This window comes from Lissotriton helveticus, chromosome 3_1 (assembly GCF_964261635.1).
Source record: "Lissotriton helveticus chromosome 3_1, aLisHel1.1, whole genome shotgun sequence".
NCBI classification, from domain to species: Eukaryota; Metazoa; Chordata; class Amphibia; order Caudata; family Salamandridae; genus Lissotriton; species Lissotriton helveticus.
Window position 1 is genome coordinate 784,434,646 of NC_136061.1, and position 23,716 is coordinate 784,458,361.

At 48.6% G+C, this 23,716-nt stretch overlaps 1 protein-coding gene and 1 pseudogene across 3 annotated transcripts in view; one reads left to right on the top strand and one right to left on the bottom strand.

Moving 5' to 3' along the window:
* The window catches only part of PDE3B (phosphodiesterase 3B), a 1,530,363-nt gene that overhangs the window by 753,800 nt on the left and 752,847 nt on the right, over positions 1-23,716 (top strand). For all 3 annotated transcript variants that reach the window (XM_078681018.1, XM_078681020.1, XM_078681019.1), the window contains exon 7: positions 2,078-2,169. In XM_078681018.1, the coding sequence (XP_078537144.1) occupies positions 2,078-2,169 (92 nt within the window). The remainder of the gene's footprint in view (positions 1-2,077; positions 2,170-23,716) is intronic.
* LOC144825301 (ubiquitin carboxyl-terminal hydrolase 22-A pseudogene) lies at positions 5,216-6,087 on the bottom strand (annotated as a pseudogene).

Consider the following 23,716-nt stretch of genomic DNA (forward strand, 5'->3'; position numbering starts at 1 on the left):
ACCCTGCTGCCCTCGGTCACCTCACCCGGCTCTCACACCCTGCTGTCCTCGGTCACCCTGTGATTTCACAGCTTGGATCAAAGCGCATATAATTAATTGCCCTAAAACGCAGGACTTATGTTTGTGCTCACTTTCAAATTCTACACACCATTATCTTCATGTTCCAATTAGCGATTGCTATGTCTGTGACCGTGTTACTTGTTGATGGGCTGTAACTGGACAACAAACTTTTTTCTCTCTCTCTAACTCTCTCTCTCATTCTGGTTCTCTTTCTCTCTTCTGCTGTCTCTTTTCTCTTCATCTGTGTCCCTCTTTCTCTTTACCTTATTTTCCTGCCTGTAACTGCGTTTCTCCATGTATTGTCTCTTTTCTAGTTTTTTGCTCTATCCTCCCCATCATTTTTAACAGGACACACTGACATAGCTTGCATGACTCTTTTTAATGGAAAATCTCAGTGAAATGCAGGGCCACATGCAGCATCACCTAGTTGGCTTTGACTATGATATGATTATTCCATGTTACTTTCTGACACACTTAATACCAAGTTAGCAATTTACCCCTTCATTATACAGCAGCCCCCGATTTCCTTTGCAGTTTGCCATCCACTTTCACCCTCTGTCACCTCACCCGCATGTGTCAGCCCTGGCTGAAACAGCTTCCCAGGCGCGCACACAGCCGTACCCGAGTGCTTCACAGGTCTTTAAAAGACCATTTACATGTTAATGAGGCTTTGTTGTATTTCACCTCTTAGCGCCTCTGCAGCTTCACTCTGACTATCCCTGGAATCGCCTGGCCCTTATAGAGCAGAGTCTCTTGGAGTCTGCACTGCTGTGGCGGTGTTTACTGACACTCTTACAAAAAAAAAAAAAGAGCAGGTACTATGTCTACAAGGTCCGCGGGCTGCCAAGGAAGACTTGCCGGGCTGCTGGTGGCCCGCGGTCCGTACTATGAGTACCTGTGCATTAGAATCATCTGGCTGTTTATGGTGCTGCCAAGTACCTTTAAACTAGAATTGGTGTAAAGATATCCAATGGATAAATGTTGAAAGCACTTAAGCCAACCGTCCACCTTGAGCAAAAGTAGTAGCCCAAATTCTTTAATCATATGGCTCATCAGGCTTCACTTGCTGCCTTGGAAATCTCAAAAAGTCTCTTCTACCAAAAGTAAGTGATAACACTTAAATATTTTGAAACGTGTTCCATCACTCAATGCTCCAAATCAAATATAGCTACACTTATATTAATTCGAATTGTTTCCGTTTCCTTCCTTTCAGATGAAAGGGTATTTATCTTTCAACATTTTCCCCTGTCTTTCTTTATTGTCAAAAGTTTATTTTAACCCTTGATTTTAAGGCTGCACCTCAAATTTGCGTTTTCACGTCTTGTTACCCATCCATGCAAACAAATGGAAGATCCTTATTTAGAGCGGTGTAATATCTTGTATTAAAATATCATAAGATGCAATGTTTTCTTCCTGCAGAGAAAGGTTGAGTACATTGTATCAGAGTGGAATTTTTTCTAAAAAGGTCTGTTATGGATATCAGCGGAGCAACCAAATGAGCGAGCCCCTACGGTTTATGTACTGTGGTGATGCTCTTTTTTGCACTTGAAGTACTTAAACAGCTCCTTACTTCAACCTTAGAAAGCTAATGTTGTTTCCCCTCTCCCTCTATTGCTATGTAAACGCCTAGAGGTCCAGTATACAACCTGAGTAAGAATGGAGAAATAAGGTGAATCAATTTCTCAGAGTACTGTTGTTTTCTCTTTTTACCATCAGCAAGCCCCCTAGAACCAAGTGTTCCTCAGCCATACTTTGCGTTTCATCCTGGGTAGTCCCAGGGAAGAGGAGATCTGTGCAGCTGCTTTTTGGAGGTAATGTGCCGCAAACACCTGGTATGTATGTGGGGGTCTTGCTGTGCGTAGTAGATTTTGCTCCTTTCACTAGGTGTCCGAACACCCACAGCTAAAGTTAGTAATAATAGGTAAAGAACTGTAAGATTATGAATATCAGTCATCATCAAGGATGTAATTTTTTACAATTATCATTAAATTGATATTATTTTATTTCTTAATGGCAGTTGTGGACGTCAGATTTTAAAGCATCTGCCAACCTCGGAATTGGGAGAGAGCAATTTTGAAAAGGATACAGATCATCAAGATAGAATCTCAGGTAAGATTATGAAAAGCCCTAGATTGAAAATTGGTCTCTCTTGTTTACATATTTCTTAAAATTCGAAATGTAATGTAACAAACCTGTTATGCACTGTTTGGGAATGACTCGTCAAATTTGATTTGAATTCAACGGCTTAAACCAAACTTTTACACCAAAATAAAAAAAAACTGAAATTGTTAAAGTGCCTGTTTTCTGATATGCATTGAATCCTGATTGAAGGAGTTTTATAGGCTGAAACAATCAGATTACATGCGCACTATGATAATTACTAACATGGCACTGGTGTAAGGAAATGTTTTTATGCATTATTTTGAAACTACATATTGGAAAATTTGCAGTGGAAAAATAAGAGTTTTATTGGAGATATATATTGATTATTTAACAAAGGAGTTAAATAAGTCTCTCAATTTCTTTTCACCACCCATTATATGATTAAGTGAATAGTAAAAATGGATGCACATGAGGCTAACCACTTTGATATGATGATCAAAGATGATGAATGGCTACTTACTGCTATATTAAACCGATTAAAAAGGTACTTGCAACTAGTTTATAACCAAAATAGTTGATCAGTAGTCGACAATGCAGTCCGCACCTATTGCAATCCTTGAGGAAGCTGTAGATGGAATCACTCCGGTTACCCTCCAAGAAACTTTTTTGCCAAAAGCTAGGCAAACTCCAGATGCTTTCAAGCTAATCATTCATTATAGTTCTTAAAGTGGAGGCATGAGAATTAAATATCAGTTTAAAACACTGGAAAGACTACCCTGAATATTCCCCAAAATTGTTATTATTTTACAGATTAATCTGAGAGATCATTTGAAACAAGGTGATACAAGACTACAAACGAACCAGTGTTTACAATATGAACTGACAATTACCCATGTCTTTCATATATGAATCCTAAATGTTATCAAAGGATCGTGCATAATATCCTAGAATCTGTCCCAGTATAACTCTCAGAGAATGCTTGTTATTCACAAGCTTTTTTATATGCAAATTAATACTCCTGTGTCAAACTGCATGTGGCTCGTTTACATTAAAGTTCCAAATGGGGATCCAGGAGTATTAGTTGACAATTAGCAACTGTGCTACAAGACTGAGCCTAGCCTGGGATTTTATTGAGACAAAAACAACAAGGTGATGGATGTATTGAATGCTTGCTTTGATCTTAGCCACTGTAATTGCTCGGGCCGCAACCCAATCCATCATTTTTTGCTCACCATGCCACCTCAGTTTGGACTCCACCATATGTATATCAGTTTTGACTCTACTTCTCATGGGAACATTAGCCGGGTACCCAGCGTGTTTTCAGTGACATTGTTCAAGGGACTTATGTCTGGGCATACCAGTCCTACTTAGAACGACACACTAAATTATACAAAAAAGGGATGGATGGAAAGTTTGAATTAATCTCAGCCACTTATAACTAAATCACCTTATTGTTTTTGCATTTGTTGACCAAAGTGTGATGGGTATGCCCAGACGTGGGTTCTGGGCTCACTGTGCCACCTGAACTAAGCTATACTTGGCTGAAGAGCCCTAACTCGGGCAAAAATGGTCCTTGGTTGCTTGTGTTCCGGTTCAGGGGGCACCCTGACGGTTGTGATAAATCATCAGCATAAGCTAGATCAGCAAATAGAGTAAATAGTCTCTACCAGATAATGGGTTACCGGAGGTAAGTAACTTGTTCGTCAGGTCCATCACCGATTGGATTTCACATATGAGTTCCAGCCAACGCAGGGGCATGAGTCTGGCATAGGGGGCCTGTCTCTACACCGCATTGCCTCCTGCTCTCACGCCACAGCCACCTGCTGGACAATAAAGGAGTGGTCATTTGGTATTTGCACCCCCAGCATAAGGAAGTGCGGGAAGACTGCACCACACGCACCCAGCTGATTCTTCTCCATGTTCATGCCATCAGAACACCACTGACCAGCATATTGCAAAATACTCGTGAAGCAATACAGTCTGAGGTCCGGTAGTCCCAGACCCCATAGGTCTGTGTCTAACTGCAGTAGATCCATCTTAATTCTACTGTGTTTACCCGCCCACTCTCAGAGTTGATTATGTTTAGTGAATGTAGATGATAGTTTTATACATAGCATTTTGCAGGGCATAGACACAGCGGGGCAGGTGAACCATTTTGTTCAGCTCAACCCTGCCCATCACTGACAGTGGTAGGCGTATCCAGAAACAGTTGTACGTCCTGTCCTAGAGGACTCTGCCCATGTGAGGTTTTAGCAGCCTACTGGAGTAGTTGCTGTCTGGATCCCGAGGTACCGAAAGTGAGCCCTCTCCCATTGAAGGTTAGTTAGGGGGAGCTCAGCTGATCGCTCCCTTGCGACCAGCGGGAATAGTACAGTCAATTGTTTATTGATCTGAAGGCCCAACACTACTCCGAATTCAGATGTGATGCATCACAGTATCCTCACTGACTGCTCGGGGCTAGTGACGTGCACTAGCGCATTGTCTGTGTAGAACGAGACAATGAGGGTATTTTCCCCCCATCTCAACTCCCCACTCAGCCATGTTGTGGCGAAGGCGTTCTTTCAGCAGCTCCATCGCTAAAGCAAAAAGAAGCAGAGACAGGGGGCATCCCGGTCTAGTACTCCTCTCGATTGCGGCTGATGAGCCCGTAACTCGGGTGAAACCGGTCCTAGGTTGCTTGTGTTCCAGTTCAGGGAGAAACCTGGCTTGTCAGTTAGGGCTGGACTTTTCTAATTAGAGCTGAGTCAAGACTAATTTCCATATAGCTGGGTCCAAACTGAGGTAGCATGGTGTGCAAAATAATAAGCTGAGTTACGGCCCGAGTAATTACCAGTGGCCACAGTTCCCTCTAAGCCGCTCGCCTGGGCATGCGCGCACCTATGCCTCCCGTAGCGCGCATTTAAAAATGTAGAGCGCGCACAGGCATCGGAAGACCTTCGCGCGCCGCCTCTTACAATGTGTGCGGTGCGCAAACGGTCCGATTGTGTGCCTTTTGTGAAGGTAATCGTGTTAATTGTAGCCCCCGTCATGCGCTGCAATTAACATGATTACTTTAACAAAGGCACACAATCTGACCTGCAGCTGTGCCATCACTGAGGTGTTCAGCTTCAGCACAACCATTACCTTTTCAGTGTCTGTGTAGCAAGCACATCTAATGCAGCGTTGAGGAATTTATGTGCATCCTGTTGCTCGTACCCTGCTAAATGCTGGGCATGCGTCCACACCAGATGCAATAACCTATACGGAATGTGAGGAGATCGATGCCCAGAGTAAAACTCCTGAAAGAGTGTAGACATTTCACAAACAAGACATGAGACTGGACTTTGCATTTCACATTTGTGCCTGCCTGTCTGAAAGGAAAAAGTCTTGCAGTAGTGGAGTGTGGGTAAGTGCTTGAATGATACAGTTCATATAACACATATTTCCAAGGTTGATCAGCCATCGTAGACCTATGGTGCAGTTAGTGGTTATTTTTCTTCTCTTGGGATTATGTCGCAGCAATTCTAATTCTCGTTTTGTTGGCTCCCACGTTGAATATTTCTCTCCAACTCCTGTCATTGTATAGTGGTAAGGAGAAACCATTGTTAGGGTGAAAGCTTGTAGTTTCCAGGCTTTCCATAGTTCTTCTTTGGCAACGTGTTCCATCGTAAAAATTATCTTGACACACAAAGCAGTATATACCCTATATAAAAGGTCTATGGCTAAATTTTTGTTTTGCTTCTGCGTGCTCGTGGATATGTTTCTTTGTAAAACACTGAAAAAACAGACAGTAGTGGAAGAGGGAAGTCTGTTCTAGTGGGCACCGCACATGTGACAAATGCAAGACTTAGACTTGCGTTTCCTGCACTGGTAGATGACACGCATGTTCTGCTTCAAGTTCTCCACCTTAAAGCTGTTCACATGGGAGCAGCTGGCCGGACACATGGCAAAAGGCACATGGGGCGCTGGGGGAGGGGAGCCTGCTAGAGAGTTCCAACACAGTCACGGATGGAGGGTGGGGTTAGGGGCTGGCAGTGACTACACAGTATCTACAGTGGAAAGGGGGCGGTCCTGTGCTTAGAATAGGAAGTGCAGTCCTGCAATTTGGGCTTTGTGGTCTGATGGGGGGCAGGCTTCAAGTGCAGGTGTCTCTGAGAGGAATCAGTCTTGTATGTGGCGGTATCGAGAGGGAAAGGATTTGAAATGGAACATACAAGAGGGTAGCAGCCCTGTTGGTTTCTTATGGAGAGGTTGGGATGAGAGCATATGAAGCAATCTCTGGACTAAAAAGCACCACTCTAATTGTGACGTTAATGTGCCTCTGAAGGAGTATTGGGTGGGACAGGTACATGAGAAGGAAGGAAGGAAGGGATGATGAGGGAGAGGACTGGTCGGGGTGCCCGTGATGGTAAAGTCTCTCAGTGCGAGAGTGGGTCTCTCTCATATACCACAGCTTTTCTTCACCTCCGTGGCCCGGCCCCCCTCTCCAGCAGCACCATGCAGCTCATGGAGCAGCAGCTCCTCCTCCTTTACAGACTAGAGGACACACAAAGCCGTGCCCGAAAGACCTGGAAGTTTGTTGTAGGAACGGCGCATTACTTATTTCCTCCACCCTCGATCCGTGATTAACCCCATAATAGCTTAACTTATATCTGAAACCCTATGCCGCCGTCAGTAACATATTTATTTACTTCAAGTGTCTGGGAGTGCACCATGTGTTCAGACAACTCGCTCCTCATTCTTGCCTTTCACTTTCACGCTCACCATGCACTCACAGCGATCACAATGCACTCACACTGATCTCACACTGATCACCATGCACTCAACATTCACCCGCTCACCCTGCACTCACAGTGATCACTCCGCACTCACAATGCACTTGTGCTGTTCATCCTGTACCGCACCCTGCAGTCACACAAGCACACTACTTAACCTGCACTCATATGACACTTCACTCACCTGTCTCCCTTAGTGCCCAATCTGCAATCTCACTCAAACAAGCCCATCACTAACCAAGCATTAATTTGTCCCACTCGGCACTTACATCCAATTCATATGGTCACCTCACTCATCCTGCAGTCACTTTTCTTACCCTACTCACACTGTTGCATTGCTCATCGTGCACTCACATGGGCACTCCTGCTACCCACACAGCGCAGAGGGTTAATGTGCGTGCTACAAAGAACGTATACTATGCAGATCACAGAACGGAGTGAGAGTAAACTATGACAGCGCTATTAAAAAATGAAGTGTCAGAAAGGTGCTATAGAGAGATGAGGTGCATTGTTGGCGAGTGGTAGTGAGAGAATTAATGGAGATGGAGGAAATGGGTGAGTGGGCCCCCAAAAAGACTGTTGCACCATGTGCAACCAGTGCTAGGGCCAGCACTGGCTGGGAGTTAGCCCTCCCGAATTTCAGATCTAGTTGCGCCCCTAAGCAAGCCCCCAAAGTGGGAAGGACACTAACCTAGCTAACCTGATAGTACTGTTAAAAAAATGATGTAACCAATACAGCCCTGCAGCCACAGGCTGCCATAGAACTACACACCACTGGCACTGACCAGGCCGGCTGCTCTGCTGACTAACGAGCTGGTGCTGAAATTAATTAGACCAGCACCAGGGGGCGGCACGCTGGTGCTATTAATAATTGAAAGTACATTTTGAAGCAGTGAGAGAAATGCCTCACCGAGGCACTACCTATTTTGTGAGGCGACTCTCGAGAAGCAACAATTGGTATGGGCCGTTTGACCGTAACGACTCTCTTGGCAAACACCGGCCCGAGCATGATTCTATGGGTCAGTAGCAGCTGCATGGGGACAAACTTTGGCCTCTCAAGAAAACTGTACAAACGGCCGGTACGTTTCTCAATGTGGAAACCAAACACCCAACCAGGATGTCCAGCTCGGCTCTATCAATTATGTACCAACTTGCCCTCTCGTAGAAAGCAAATATTCTAATCCACAAGAGGCGTAGTAGACGCGGTGTGAAACTGGTGAAGTAGGCGCACGGCTTGCAGCCACATATTCAACCAGTCTGTCGCACACTTGACTCCACGGCGATGGGCAGCTCTACCGTTCCATCAAGTCATACTTGCCCAGCGTGCATGATCATGATCCCGTATCATTCCCCTTAATTGCTCCTCAGTCACACAGAACTTACCACCAGGCTGCCTTTGACAGGTTGGGCCATCGATGCTTCTGCACCGCTTGGTCAGGGCATCGATGTACCTACTCCAGCCTTCAGCCATTATGGCTTTGGCCCCTCTTGCGTGCCAAAGTGAACGCACACCCACCACCCACATCTAGTGAAAGTTACGATTCTGACTCAGCTATGTTTTGCTCGGAGGGTGTAGTCAGTAGAAAACTGAAATAAGTGCACAGGAGTTAGTCAGTTAAAATAAGCACAGGAGTTAAAGTTAGTCAGTGAAAATCAATCAGTCATTGTTAGTGCATGATTACTAGCGCTCCTGAGGACCCGCAATTATGCATGACTTTGCATTTCAGTGCAGTGATGTGGACCACCACACTGCAATGCGTTAATCGTAATCATGCTTTGCTTTATTCCTGGATGTCTTTCCTGGCAGTTGTGTCCAACCATAACAGACCCCATTGTGCGAGGTATTAAAAACTGCCAAACACCTCGTTTAAGAAATTTTGTCAAGCGCTCTGATATCCTTCGGGATCAAGTTTGCGCTATATAAAACTTTATAAATAAATAAATAAAATCTAACGCCTGATGCGTGGTACTTGGCAGGGCTGAGACTTCAGTGACGACTTAAGGCATAGCCAAAGTGGGCTCTGGCCCAGGGCCCCAGCCTTTAAGGGGAGCCTCCTAATAGTCTTGCCGTGATGACCTTCAATAATTACTAAACCAATTGTTTTGAATACCATTATCCCTCAATTTGTTTATAATGTGGGTGATGTGTGAGAGTCTACTATAGCCATTCTGCAGAGAAATGTTTATTTTTCATGCAACATTCATAAAAAGGATTCTATTAGATCGCAATAGGAACAAACATATGAGAAATGGGAGTGCTTCACAGATATTTGCAGTAATATTAGTGAACTGCTTAGGTTATAATATTGATCACACATCACTGTCCCTGAACATTAGAGAGTAACACATTTAGAATATTGACAATTGTACCTGTATACTGTCAGTGACCTGGCCTAAGATGGCATGAAAGAGCTGAAATGCAATCATAAATTCAAGCCTGTTCTGAACAGGGGACCCCAAAATAAGTTTGTCCCAGAGCCCCCAAAATCCTTAAGATGTCCCTGGTAGACTTGCTGCATTTCTTTGGTTAATAGGGCTTAGCCGCCGGGCCGGCTCTAGAGCAGTATGACCGGTGCCACAGTACCAGCTGCTGACTTTGGGAGGTGTGTGGGGGAGTGAACGCCGTGTTGCAGGTATATTATTTTTTAAAAAGCAGCTGCTACGGCGTTCCTCGTCTCCAGCAATTTTCATGCAATATTAAATGTCAAGATGGCTCTCAAAGTTTACTCTAGTGCAAGTTTTAAGGTAGCGCCAACGTTAATGTACCTGCTGCAAAGAATGTGCACCATGCAGATTTCAAAGTGCAGGCTGTCCCACGGCAGTACCTATAAAAAAAGGCACCAATATGGGAACGCCAAAGCAAATTCCTGCAGGGCATGGACTGCCAAGTCCATGCCCTGCAGGAACAGAGGAGTGCATGCACACAGGGGGGCATAACATGCGCCCCCCTGCATGTATCCCCAGGTATGCGATCTTGTATAGGCTCCCAACATTTCCCTACCATACGAACAGAGCTCTGGTTGGTAATCTTTTTTTTTTTTTCACAACAAATTTTATTGATTGAATTAGGCAGAGCAATCAATGTGGCACCCCACAGTCAGGAGAAACCACCAGGCATCCTGATACAATTTACATCACAGGACCTGAGTCCAATCAAGGATTATGGTAAAACATGAACAATAGGAACTTCCCCCCCCACCCCTACCCCCCGAACTCCCACCACCCATTTCCCTGTCCCTCCCGGTTATCCCTCCCTAACCCTTTGCACGTGTGTAAAAGGAGCATCATTGTTTGATCATGGTGCGGTAGATATGACGCAATTCACAGGCCCATGTGAAGGTGCATGCCTAGGGATCTTCCTCGGGTTCCACTGGGGGATCTAGTGTCAACTCCCTATAGTCAGCCCACCTCTTCCTTATTTTGAAGTGCTTGCGGGGACACCCTCGTGCTTCGAATATTGGTCGTTCCAGACCCATACAAAAGTCCAATCCAGCTCTCCATGCACACAGGGGAGGGGCCTTCTCGTCTTTCCAAGCACGTGCCAGATCCCTTTTGGCCAGTACGAGCCCCAATAGCAATAAGTGGCGTTTATATACGTTCCCCCCAACCCCCACAAGGATGTGAAGCAGCCCCAGACGATGAGTATATGGAAGTTCCCAATCCAGTACTTCAGACAGGCAGTTCCACACACCCCTCCAGAAACCAGCTATTCTTGGGCACAACCATACGGTATGGAGCAATGACCCCACTTCTGCCCCACAACGCAAACATATCGGCGACTCAATCAGCCCTGCCTTCCACAGTCGCTCACGGGTGTAGTACGCCCTGTGGAGAATTTTGAATTGGATTAACCTGAGCCGTATTGCGATGGCAGTCCCTCGCGGGGACTCCAGGGCCTCCCGCCAATCATCTTCATCCATGGGGCCAATGTCAGTCTCCCAGGCCGTCCTTAGGGGAAGAAGTGTAGAGGAGCAGTGAGTGACCATCGTTTGGTATACACGGGATACCTTTTTATCTCCGAGGTCGCCCATGAACACCTTCGCCTCAATTGGGCTAAATTCGGGAAGCGAGTCTAGATTGGCGATGCTGGGTGCCAGTGCATGTCTAAATTGCAGATAGCGAAAGAACTGGGTCCGGGGCATGTGGAACTCTGCACTGAGCTCCTGGAACGATTTGAGCTTGACTCCGGACATCACATGTCCCAGCAACGAGATCCCAATCGCGTCCCAGCCGTCAAATCCTGGCAGTGAAGCAAGTTCAGGGAGTCGTCCGTTATGCCACAGCGGTGTTTCTGCAGTTAGTCTGCCCCACCAGCCCATACGGCGTAACGCTTGTCGCCACACAACGAAGACAGTATTCGTAACTCTAGGCAACGTCCGCCGCAGCCGGGCTGAGTAGAGGAGCGTATGGAGCGTATTATCGCCCATCAATGCGCGCTCAAGAGCGTAGGCCGAATCGCTCCTGTCGCTGTACCACCAGTCATTTAGGATGAGCAAGTGGGAAGCTTGATAGTAGGACAGGAGGTCCGAGGTGGCAAGTCCTCCGCAGTACGTAGATAAGAAGCACGTACGCAGCGCCACCCTGGCAGCCCCCCCAGCCCACAGGAAACGTCCCAAGACTGAGTTTACCTGCCGAAACCATTGGGGTGGGATGGTGTGGGGATAGTTCTGTAGCTGATATAGAAGGCGTGGAAGCGCAACCATCTTGAAAATCGCGGACCGACCAAAGATATTGAGGGGCATCCGAGACCACGTTTTTACATCCGCTTGAACCCGCTCCCAAACAGGCAGTACGGTGCATTCCCATGTAAGGCTCACCGATTCCGACAGGAACACCCCCAAATATTTCAAACCGCCGGCTGCTACCTGCAGTTCCGATGTCCAGGGGTCCGTCACAGCACCACCTCCAAGGACCCACAGGGTGGATTTGCGCAGGTTTAGGTAAAGGCCCGAGACCTCCCCAAAGACACGCATTATTTCCAACACCCGCGGCCCTGAGCGTCGCAGGTCAGTTAGAAAGAAGATGACATCATCCGCGTACAACGCGATTCTATCAGATAGGCCTCCGGTCCACACAAAGCCTCTCATCTGCGCATCTATGCGCACCCAGGCGGCCAGAGGCTCCATGGCGAGAGCGAACAAGTACGGGGATAGAGGACACCCCTGCCGGGTTCCTCGTCCTATGCGAAAGGTCTCTGACACCGCCCCCGCGACTCGTACCGCAGCCGTGATATCAGTATAGAGCAGCTTGACATATGACAGAAAAATCGGGCCTAGATTGAGGCGGGGCAGGAGCGCAAAAAGGTAAGTCCAGCTCACCGAGTCAAAGGCTTTATTGATATCGGCTAGCAACAAAGCCGCCTGTTCACCTGTGGCCCCAATGGCATCTACTGCGGCCCATGCGCGCCGAATATTATGACGCGTTGCCCTGCGAGGCATGAAGCCAGCTTGGTCCAGGTGAACTAGGTCTGTTATATAAGGGAGCAACCGATTCGCCAGGGCCTTGGCCAGTATCTTGGCCTCTACGTTAAGTAATGAAATGGGGCGATAGGAGTCATGTTTATCCGGGGGCCTACCTGGTTTCGGAAAGACCACAACTTCGGCATGACGCCAATCCGGGGGCAGCTTGCCCCGCGTGCGTGCCGTCTCAAGTGCACGACGATAGTGGGATCCTAGTTGTACATGGAATTTCTTATAAAACTCACATGGGAAGCCGCTCGGCCCGGGGGCCTTACCTACATTAAGCTGTCCCAGGGCCTCCCCCAGTTCCTCCACCGTAAGGGGAGCATCCAGGGCCCTCCTGGTCTCATCTGACACTGCTTTAGGAGGCAAATCATCTATGAATTTAGCCACTTCGTCTACAGATAAACGGTCACACGGGGCATATTGTGTCCTGTAGTAGCTAGCAAAGCTCGCCGCTAATTCGCTCGGGTCAGTAATAACCACCCCGTCGTCCGCAGTAAGGCCTGGCAGTGTGACGGGTTGAAGGCTGTGTTGACAAAGTCTATGGAGCAGTGTGCATGATTTATCCCCCCACTGGTATATTCTACTCCGTGTGGCCAGCCACGCCAGTTTGGCCTCGTCTATTAAGACCGACGCATAGGATTGCTGTGCCTGGAGAAGCCGCCGTATTCCGATGTCATCACCTCCTCCTCGACTCTGCTGCTCCGAGGTTTCTACAAGCGCGGCCGCCGCCGTGATTGCCTCTCGACGCCCCCGACGGGCCGCAGTACACCACGCAATGTCCACCCCTCGCACAGTGGGCTTCAAGGCCTCCCATACCACTACTGCGTCAACATCATCCACCAGGTTTTCCCGCCAATAGTGGTCTATAGCTTCCCGAAGGTGTTTGATATAGCCAGGCTGCTGGAGATGCCACGAGGACATCCTCCACCTGAAGGGTTGACGTTTGCTAAGGAGTTCCACCCTAACCGACACAGGGGAATGATCAGACAGTCCTCTTGGTAAGATCTCTGCCGCTCGCAGCCTGCACATGCATATCCTGGGCACAAACACATAATCCAATCGTGAGAAGGAACCATGCACAGCAGATACAAACGTGTACTCGCGCGCTGTAGGGTGCATATGTCGCCACGTATCCACCCAACCCATACCTTCACTCATAGCATGTAGCCTAGTAGGGGGGGGGGGGTTGGCCCAAGCAGCTCCTGACGCCTCTGACGGTCCATACATACGTCCATCACCTCATTCCAATCTCCCCCGACCACCGCCAGGGACTCCGGGATGTCCTCCCACACCATGAACAGCCTCTCAGCCAGGGCCCACTGTAGAGGGGGGGGGGGCATATACACTCCCAAAGACCACGGGCTCTGTACCCACCATGCCCTTGACAAAGAGATAGCGACCCTGCGGGTCCACCCATTGCTTCTCATGTACATAGGCCACTCTACGATGAATTAAAATGGCCACCCCTCTGGATCCCCTGGAAAATCCGGCGTGGAAAACCTGATGATAACCAAACCGCTGCAAACTGAGCACCTTTGATCCCATCATGTGAGTTTCTTGGAGCAAGAGCACATCAGCGACTCTTTCCCCAGCGCAAAACTGCCCCACGTTTAACCTTGTCCAGCATCCCCCTAACATTCCAAGTAATCACTCGCAGGGACTCCTCCGGGAGTCTATGTAACGCATTAGCCATAATCAAGTGGGACCCACCAAGGAGGCCCTCTGCGCCAACACCACCCACTGCGCACCAACATCAGCATCATTGTAAAGAACACGTGCAGTCCCCCCCACCCACCCCAAGACCCGAACACCACAAGATAGGCAACATCCGTTTTCTCCCACAACCCCCAAACCCCCCCTCCTCAACTGTCCCCTTCCCCGCTACCCATACCCCACATCCCCCCCCCCATACCTCACGAAACTATGAAGTACCTGTCGCGGCATGGGCAACCCCAAGCCCAAAACGGAGGGCCTAAGACCAGCCATGCCAATGGATCCCAACTCCCCGAAACCCAGTTGCCGCTACCCCCCTCCCCTAACAACTCCCACCTTAGTAGGAGAGTGGCAGCCCTCAAGCGGTCGCCCCCGAGCCACGCTCCACCACCCCCCTCAAGGTCAATAACTTAGTCTCGACTTGACGCTGAGGCATCAATAAGGCATCCAGTTCGCCGGGCCTCAACTGCACCGTCTCCAGCCATCGGGAACTAGACCACCAAACAGGGAGCACAGAGTACCTGAGACCTTCAGTGGTCCTTCCCAGATTGGTCCGAGTCTTCAGTTCTGCCGCTATCTTGTGTACCGGAGACGGAGGCCGACCGCTTCCGTGATTTGGACCTCCGGTTTCTCCTACTCTTGGTCGGTCGGTCTCCACGTTCCTGCGATGATCCCCTCGAAGAGCCCGGGTTCAGTCCCGGCTGAGCATGCGGCCTGAGTGCTACTGTTTCGTCAGTCCACTTAAACAGTTCCTCCGGAGAATCAAAAAACAGCGTTTTGGACTGGAAAATAACCCTCAGATGAGCCGGGTACAGCAGAGAGTACTGGAGATTCAAACCTCGCAACTTCGCCTTTGCGTTCATGAAAGATTGACGCTGTTGCTGTATGAGCTTAGTATAGTCTGGAAAGATCATGATCTTTCGGTTCTCATATAGGATAGCATCCCTGGTTCTAGCCTCCTTCAAAATGACATCCCGGTCGTGATAATTCAACAGTCTTGCTATCACTGCCCTGGGCCGTTCACCCTCCGGCGGCCTCTGGGTTAAGGCACGATGTACGCGTTCAACGACGAAGCAGTTGGACAGGGCCCCCGGGGGCAGCCAGCTCATCAGCCACTGAGCAAGAAACTGTTCCATGTTCCCCTTCTCACATCGTTCCGGAAAACCGATGAAACGAAGGTTGTTACGACGTGCGCGTCCCTCCGCATCTTCCGCCCTGAGTGCCAGGTTCTTTTGCACAGATTCCATCGCCGCCATTCTCTTCTTCAGGGAGCCCACGTCGTCTTCTACCACCGAGATTCTGGATTCAGCTTCCGTAATCCGCGCTACTGCATTCCGCAAATCCTGGCGTAACAAGGTAACATCTGCACCCACCGCACCTATTTTGGCATCTAGCATATCCCTAGATTGGGTGATGGCTGCCAAAGTGCGGCGTTGTCCGCCCCCCCCCCCCTGTTGTTGTTGTCCTCCACCCCAGGGTCCGGGGCCCCCATTGGGTCCTGTAAATTTATCAATGGTCGGCTGCTTGGTGAGGCCGCCACCTCCTCCCCTGGTCATGGTTGTAGACCACCTGTGGGCCTCTGACAGTCTATGCAGTCCCGGCAGCACAGGATCCTCTATTCCGTCTGTCCAGCCCAATGGGGACTCACACTACAGTTCTCCCCCCGCCACTGGGCTCGGACCCCCGTACCTCTGACCCGGTGCTGCCGCTCAGGTAGGTCAAGGCAGGTCTCAGGATCCACTCCCTCGTCGTCGTCGGCCTGCACATCCCCCACTCCACTGGCCGGACCGTGTCTCACTTCCTCGTGCTGCAGGCCCGGTTACCACTCCTGCAAATGTCCGGGGACCCAGGTGGGGGTACCCGCAGTTCACCGTCTGTCACGGGGCAACGCCAGAACCGGGACGGCCCACAGGCTGCCGTCCAGCCACACTCCGGTCCGCCCCTTATAGAGGATCAGCAGGGAGGCCTCCCGCCGGACGCAGCGCTGAGGCACTGTCCAGGCCCAGATGTGGTTACGGCCCGCATGAGCCCCGGGCGGGGATCACGAAACTCAAGGCCCCGGCTGCGCTGGATCCACAAGGCCGCCGTGTCCAGCCGGACGGGCCCCCGGCCTCCCGGACCTCTAAGCCTCCAGCCGGGCTCTCGGAGGATAGCGTTGGCTGTCCCTTGTCCCTTAGGGCAGTCTAGGCGCCGGACAATGCCGAGCCATGCGGCACCCCCCTGCCGGGAGGCGCCAAAATCGAGGTCCCTGCTTCCTCGCCGTGCGCCAGGCCGTGCACTCCTCAGCGCTGTCCAGCCGCGTCCGAGGGATCGGGAGTTCCGCGGACTACACCGGAGGATCCCAGGCACCCTCTGCAACAGTCGCCTCACTCTGGCTGCGGTGTGTAGGCTCGGGGGCCAGGATAATCAGCCGGATGAATCACGGGCCAGCGGGAGCTCTAGGAAGCTGCGACCGCCATTGCCGCTCGCGAAGCCACGCCCCCCCTGGTTGGTAATCTTTAGTGAAATCTTATATTGGTACCACCGTTAGAGTCCTGTGCTTTTCTAAAGCTGAAGTGTACTTGCCTGTGTAACCAATTCAAGTAATGGTGTGTGTATGTAAATTGCAAACCTGCCTTAAGACCCATCATGTGGCGCTGTATGTGTGGAATGCACTGCATTTTTTTTTTTTAAGCAAAAGTTTAGAGTGATATTTGCACTGATATTTGTTGCTGCACCTATGCGTGGTCCGGTTGGCGCCCATAACATTGGCTGCAGCGCACAGTGACCTTACACTGCCGCACACAGAGGAAAGAAATTAGAGGGAACATTACCAGTGGCTATGATAACTTCAAGCATTCCATCCATCACTTTTTTGTATATTTTGGAATTTTTTATTGAAGCGTAACATAAAACCGCAAAGTTGAGATTTCCGGCATGTAGAACTATTAAAATTCATTTGCAGGCAGATAATGTACAAAGCTTCTCCAATGTGAATAATTGTGAATGTATTTTCGGAAACGAAGGCCCCCCAAGTAGCATTAATTATGAACATGACTAATCTTGTAACTTGTACATGAATGACTTGTGGTGATCATTCATTTATTTGTACTTAATTGATAAATACAAGTACTCATGAGACTTTTGTAAAATGGTATTGAAAGGGAATACATCACGTATGTTATTACTGGAACAGGTGACTGGCTTGGTTAGGTTTGAGATATTAATGGCAACATCTGTTCTGAACATTATGAATGTATAATATAGGGACACCTTTTCAAAGCAAGTGGGCATTTTTATTTTGGAGAATGTTAATTCGTTTTTCATTCTTGTTTAAAAACCCAATACAATTATCTCAATGAAGGATTGATTACCAAAATATGTTGAATATTGTATAAAAATGCAATTTGAGAATTCTTTAATAACATGTTTAAGTTAGTTGAAAATCAGAACGTTAAAAATCTTTCAAAGAAACAAATTAAATTTCACTAAAGTGTTGAGTTTTCTGTTGAAGGAAGACCTCTATGGCACTAAAAATTGCAACAGTTTGCATTACCCATAATCCCCTTGCAGCCTTCCAAACCGCATAATGGTCACCATGAAGGAGGACCCTGAGAAGGAAACTCTTCAATTAGTCTCTCTGCACCATAATCTCATGTTAGTGTCTCCTTCTATGCTCATTCTTTGCATTGTGGAAGTTGATTAAAGTTTTTGTGTGCCTAAACGCAAGTAGGAGAATTACTTACTGGGTCCCTGTGTAAATTGAAGGGTTGAGGCTTTTAGCCTATGGATCACCCTTTGTGTGTGTGTGTGTGTGTGTGTGTGTGTGTGTGTGTGTGTGTGTGTGTGTGTGTGTGTGTGTGTGTGTGTGTGTGTGTGTGTGTGTGTGTGTGTGTGTGTGTGTGTGTGTGTGTGTGTGTGTGTGTGTGTGTGTGTGTGTGTGTGTGTGTGTGTGTGTGTGTGTGTGTGTGTGTGTGTGTGTGTGTGTGTGTGTGTGTGTGTGTGTGTGTGTGTGTGTGTGTGTGTGTGTGTGTGTGTGTGTGTGTGTGTGTGTGTGTGTGTGTGTGTGTGTGTGTGTGTGTGTGTGTGTGTGTGTGTGTGTGTGTCTCTGTCTGTGTGTGTGTGTGTGTGTGTCTGTGTGTGTGTGTGTGTGTGTGTCTCTGTGTGTGTGTGTGTCTCTGTGTGTGTGTGTGTCTCTGTGTCTGTGTGTGTGTCTCTGTGTCTGTGTGTGTGTCTCTGTGTCTGTGTGTGTGTCTCTGTGTCTGTGTGTGTGTCTCTGTGTCTGTGTGTGTGTCTCTGTGTCTGTGTGTGTGTCTCTGTGTCTGTGTGTGTGTCTCTGTGTCTGTGTGTGTGTGTCTGTGTGTGTGTCTCTGTGTCTGTGTGTCTGTCTGCCACACCACCCCTCCCCCCCCCCGTTCAGATATGTATAAATGCAGTGAATTATTTATTGATCTGGCGACTCAAATGAAAGTAGTTCTAGTTGGAAACACCTTCCCATTGGAAATGGATTTTTGGTTTGCTAACAGCGTTGGTGCAGTTAGATGAATCTTCAAAAAATGTTCCTCAAAAATGTCATCTACCGCTGCTTCTTCTTGGAAAGTTTCGGGGTGATCTAACTAGCGGGTGGTGCGAAAAAGGGTGAGTGGGGGGTGGTGAGGGGTAGAGGACCTAAAGTGTTTCCCCCCTCCAGTTTTCCATATAAACAACTGTAAAGAATTAAACCAAATTTGTTCCAGAAAGTGTCCATGTCATGATTAGGTGTAAATCCATTCATTAGCTGTTGAGGAATTCATGATCAAAATGTATGGCTATTTCTTGCTGCGGATTTACCACTGTGGATCTGCGAGCTCAAGCGTTCAACCTGAAGGAAAAGTTGCGGCCCCCATCTTGGGATGGATGTCTATTGCTGTGTAGGTTTGGCTGAAGGGCGTGGCAATCTGCCTGCCATACTCATAAGGAATAATAAGGTTTGCTAGTTGATTGTATTATTTCTGTTGATTATGCTCCTAAATCATCACATTCACTTGCAGTCTGTCGTATATCATCGAAATTAGTGTCCCTATATGGTCAATTACACTAGCTTCTGATATCTTTTTCTGTTTGCCCTTCAAGTCTTCACTTGGTTTCTGAGATCTGCAGTCAGGAGCACCCCCTGCCCACTCCAGATCTCAAAACAAATAATTCACCTTTAATTAGGTCAGTGGTTGAAGTATCACCGATTAATGAAGTTTAATTTAATCCTTTTCCTTATTGTATCACAGCAACATCAAGAAAAATAAAGATGTTAGTTTAGTTACATGCTATATCAGCCAGATTCTGTCTAGTCTTAAAGGCCTACAGTTTCTTCTCTCAATGTTCATTAACACTGAGGACATCTGCTAGAGAGTTATCTGTTCAGTCCCACATTCACACCGAATAGCCCATAGTTAGTCTCCGTGTCCATTGATATTCTTAGATGCGGCTCTATAGATTGCCACATCCGTTGAATCACCTTTTGATTTTATCAATAGAATTCTTCAAGGTGGTGTGGATTAGGCTTGTAAGCAACAGATTTGTGCCATTCATGCCATTAACTGGTTCTGTCGCAACAAGTGGAAATAATGTAAGATCCTTAAACATTTGATGCGAAGTTAACCAGCGACAAAACTACCACTTCTGTACCGTTGATTAGCATGTTACATTGCTCTGCAGTAGTAGGGTAAAAATTGTTGATGGACGGGGATGGTTGTGCAGTGAAAAGTCAGTAGTATTGTGTTGAGCAAGGATTAAAGTTCAACGTCCGTGTTACACAAAGTGCCTGGGGGCACAACGGGCCTTTGAGCCTGCCTTGCGCACCCCCGGGGCACTTTGGTATCAAAGAAGGGGCCGCAGATGCTTTTACTGTAATATCGAACGCGCTGGCGCACATACAGTGCCAGAGCTTTTTCAAGAGGGTTTTACCTCATTTGCATTAGGGCGTGCCCAATGTAAATGAGGGAATCCCTTTGTCTCTGCACCCGTGCCGTACTATAGATGAGGACGCAGAGAGAAGGTCTCAGGAGGTGCACTGATAGCCCTTTGGAGGAGGGAAAGGGGGGTCTTACGGAACCCCCAGACATCCCCTTGCAGGTGGGTGCAGTCACTCACTGCACCTGCCTGCAAGGGAATCTCTAATCCCCTTTAAAAGTGCAGGTGAGGGGACGTGGCGAACCATCATGGCCGACCGGACATAATTCCGATTGGCTCCCGAAGTACTTGGGCCCCCAGACAGGAAGGGGGGGTGGGCAACTGCATTGGAACCGCAGCGGGCGAAGTTTACAGCAAGCTCTAGTTCCCGGGAGCAGCGCGGACCGATTTAAGATGGCGGACCGTGGCGAGACGAGATGGAGCGGCTCGCCTGGCGGTCCCAAAAGATGGTTAAGGGGATTACATGGGGCCCACATATTTGGATGACCGAGATCCCACCAGCGCCGCACGCCAAGCCCTGGGTGTTGGAGTCGCTGCCTTTTGGAAGCGCTCGGCTGTGTCAGTGTGCTTGATTTGAGATGCGTGTGTAATGTGGAGGCCCCCAGGTGAGCAGCGGGATACTGTATGTGGCAGGATCTGATACCGGACAGCAGGACAGCAACACAGCCTACAAGAGTGCCATCTGCAGACCCCACCAACTCATCTGAACAGCCAAAAGGACCTCCTTCAAAGAGCGCATCGACAACGGCAAAGAGCTCCTAAACATCGTGAAGGAACTCTCCAACCCCAGGTTCACTCCATCGACATCCCGCCATCACAAGACCTCTGCGACTCCCTAGCCACCTTCTTCCACCGCAAGATCGCAGACATCCATGACATCTTCAACAACCAGGCCCCCGACAAACACAGACACCTCAGACTCCCCGCCCCCAGCCACATTGACCCCCTGCTTTCCTGGATCCACGTCAACGACAACACCATCAAAATCATGAACACCATCCACTCCAGCTCACCATCCGACCCCGCCCGCACCACATCTTCAACAAAGCAAGCTCCCCTTAGCACCCCATCTCCGCAAGATCAACAGCTCCTTCGGGACCGCCACCTACCCGGAGACCTGGAAGCACGCAGAGATAAACGCCTTACTCCAGAAACCCAAGGCAGACCCCAAGGACCTAAAGATCTTCCGGCCCATCTCCCTACTGTCGTTCCTGGCGAAAGTCATCGAGAAGATTGTCAACAGGCAACGGACCTCCTTCCTCGAAGCGAACAACATCCTGGACCCGTCCCAATCTGGATTCCGCAGTAACCACAGCACCGAAACAGCCCACATCAACACCACTGACGACATCAGGGCCATGCTGGACAAAGGAGAAACTGCGGCCCTCATCCTCCTGGACCTTTCGGCCGCCATCGACACCTTCTGCCACCACACCCTCCGCACACGCCTCAAAAACGCAGGGATCTGCGACAAAGCCCTCGACTGGACCACCTCCTTCCTCACTGGTAGAACCCAGAGTGTCCGCACTCCCATCCTCCCCTACCCCCCCGCCCTCCCCCATTCCGTTGTAAAGACACCAAGATCATCTGCGGCGTACCCAAAGGATCGTCCCTCAGCCCACACTCTTCAACGTCTACATGGCACCGCTCGCCAACATCGTCCAATCGCAAGACATCAACATCATCTCAAACGCCGGTGACACCCAGCTGATCCTCTCCCTCACCAAGGCCCCCACCACCGCCAAATCCAACCTCCACGAAGGAATGAAGGCCATTGCCGAATGGATGATGAACAGCCGCCTGAAACTGAACTCTGACTAGACGGAGGTCCTCCTCATCGGATCCACCCCCTCTGCCTGGGGCAACTCATGGTGGCCGCCGCACTGGGAGGCGCACCGACGCCCACTGACCACGCCGGCAACCTGGGGGTCATCCTGGACTCAGCATTGTCAATGACCCAGCAAGTAAACGCCGTCTCCTCCTGCTTCAACACCCTCCGCAAGATCTACAGATGGATCCCCACCAGAACCAGAAGGACAGTCACCCAGGCCCTCGTCAGCAGTAGGCTGGACCACGGCAATGCTCTCTACGCAGTATTCTCAGCCGAACTCCAGAAACGACTACAATGCATACAGAACACTTCTGCCAACCCCATCCTTGACATCCCCCGCCACATCACAGCTCCACCTGAAAGACCTGCACTGGCTCCCCGTCAACAAGAGGATCACCTTCAAACTCCTCACCCACGCTCACAAAGCAATCCACAACACCGGACCAGCGTACCTCAACGAACGACTCACCTTCTACACCCCGAACCGCCAGCTTCGCTCTGCTAACCTCGCCCTCTCCACCATCCCCCGCATCAGACGAGCGACCGCAGGCGGCAGATCATTCTCCCACCTTGCTGCAAAAACCTGGTACACCCTCTCCACTCGCCTGCGACAGACCCAGGATCTGCTGGCTTCAGGAGACTCCTCAAGACCTGGCTATTCGAGCAGTAGCAACACCCCCACCCTCCCCCACCGCCTTGAGACCCTCACGGGTGAGTAGTGCGCTCTACAAATGTACGGATTGATTGATTGGCAATATCTGCGTTATTCCATTTTTTTAAACATATCAGCAGCCTATTCTCTTTTGTTTACAGAGATAACATTGCACTTTAATACATTATACAGATCCTAAACATGACAAACATCAATCAAATGCATACCTACATAAGGTCATGATTGCATGATTCACTATCCGTCAGTAATTAAAACATTTAATACAAGACTTATTAACTGTATACGTGCAGCAGGCTTTTACTCTGTTCCTTGAACTCGGTGTTCAGGGGTTATGGCTCATTGGGTACTTGTGTTGATTAATTATTGACCCATTTCTTCACTATCTTTTTATTTTGTAGTGTTGACCAAGTATTTTTTTAATGGACTTTAGAAGTCTGGTGGCAGGTTGCGGTGTCTCTAGTACTCTTCGACCATCTTATTGCAGTAAACTTGATCTCTAATCCTGTCCCCATTTTACGGAGCGCAGTTTACCCCACCATATCATGGCTTCCTACCCTTTAGTCAGCAACTTGACTATTCAGTTAATTTCCTGTTGGGTTTCAGAATTTATTTTGTATGCCCTAGCAGGACCACCAACACGGTACTGGGTAAGTTCTACCCCATCATTATTTTTATAGTTTCAAATAGTTTACCCTAAAAGCGTGAAATCTCTGGGCATGTCGATACAAGATGCGGGAAGGATACTTTTCATCTACTACTGGCACTGGAGGTTGTTATTGCATATGGCTATTAGTTGTGGTATGGAGTATACTCTGTGTATGTATTTAAAGTGTACTAGTTTGTACCATGTGTTAAATGGCATGTTTGGCTTTCCATTTTCTTTCGTCGATCTCTTTTTTTCAAAGAGAAATTTGTGATGATCTAATAATTTCACACTTGTATTTTTTAAGATTTGTTCACACTTTAAGTTGTTTAACTAGTTTGCATTTGTATAGTACTCTGCAGTAAAATACTGGTCATTGGGAAACCCATGGGAGCAGAAAAGTGCGGAAAAATATGGAGAGTAAATGATTCTGGAATTATTGAGGCAATTGGTCAAAAACTACTGAACTCCATAAATGTACTATAAAGTGCATGATTTGGGGAAAATGTTTCAAAGTCCCTATAGTAAATGTGTTTGTGATAGATTAGG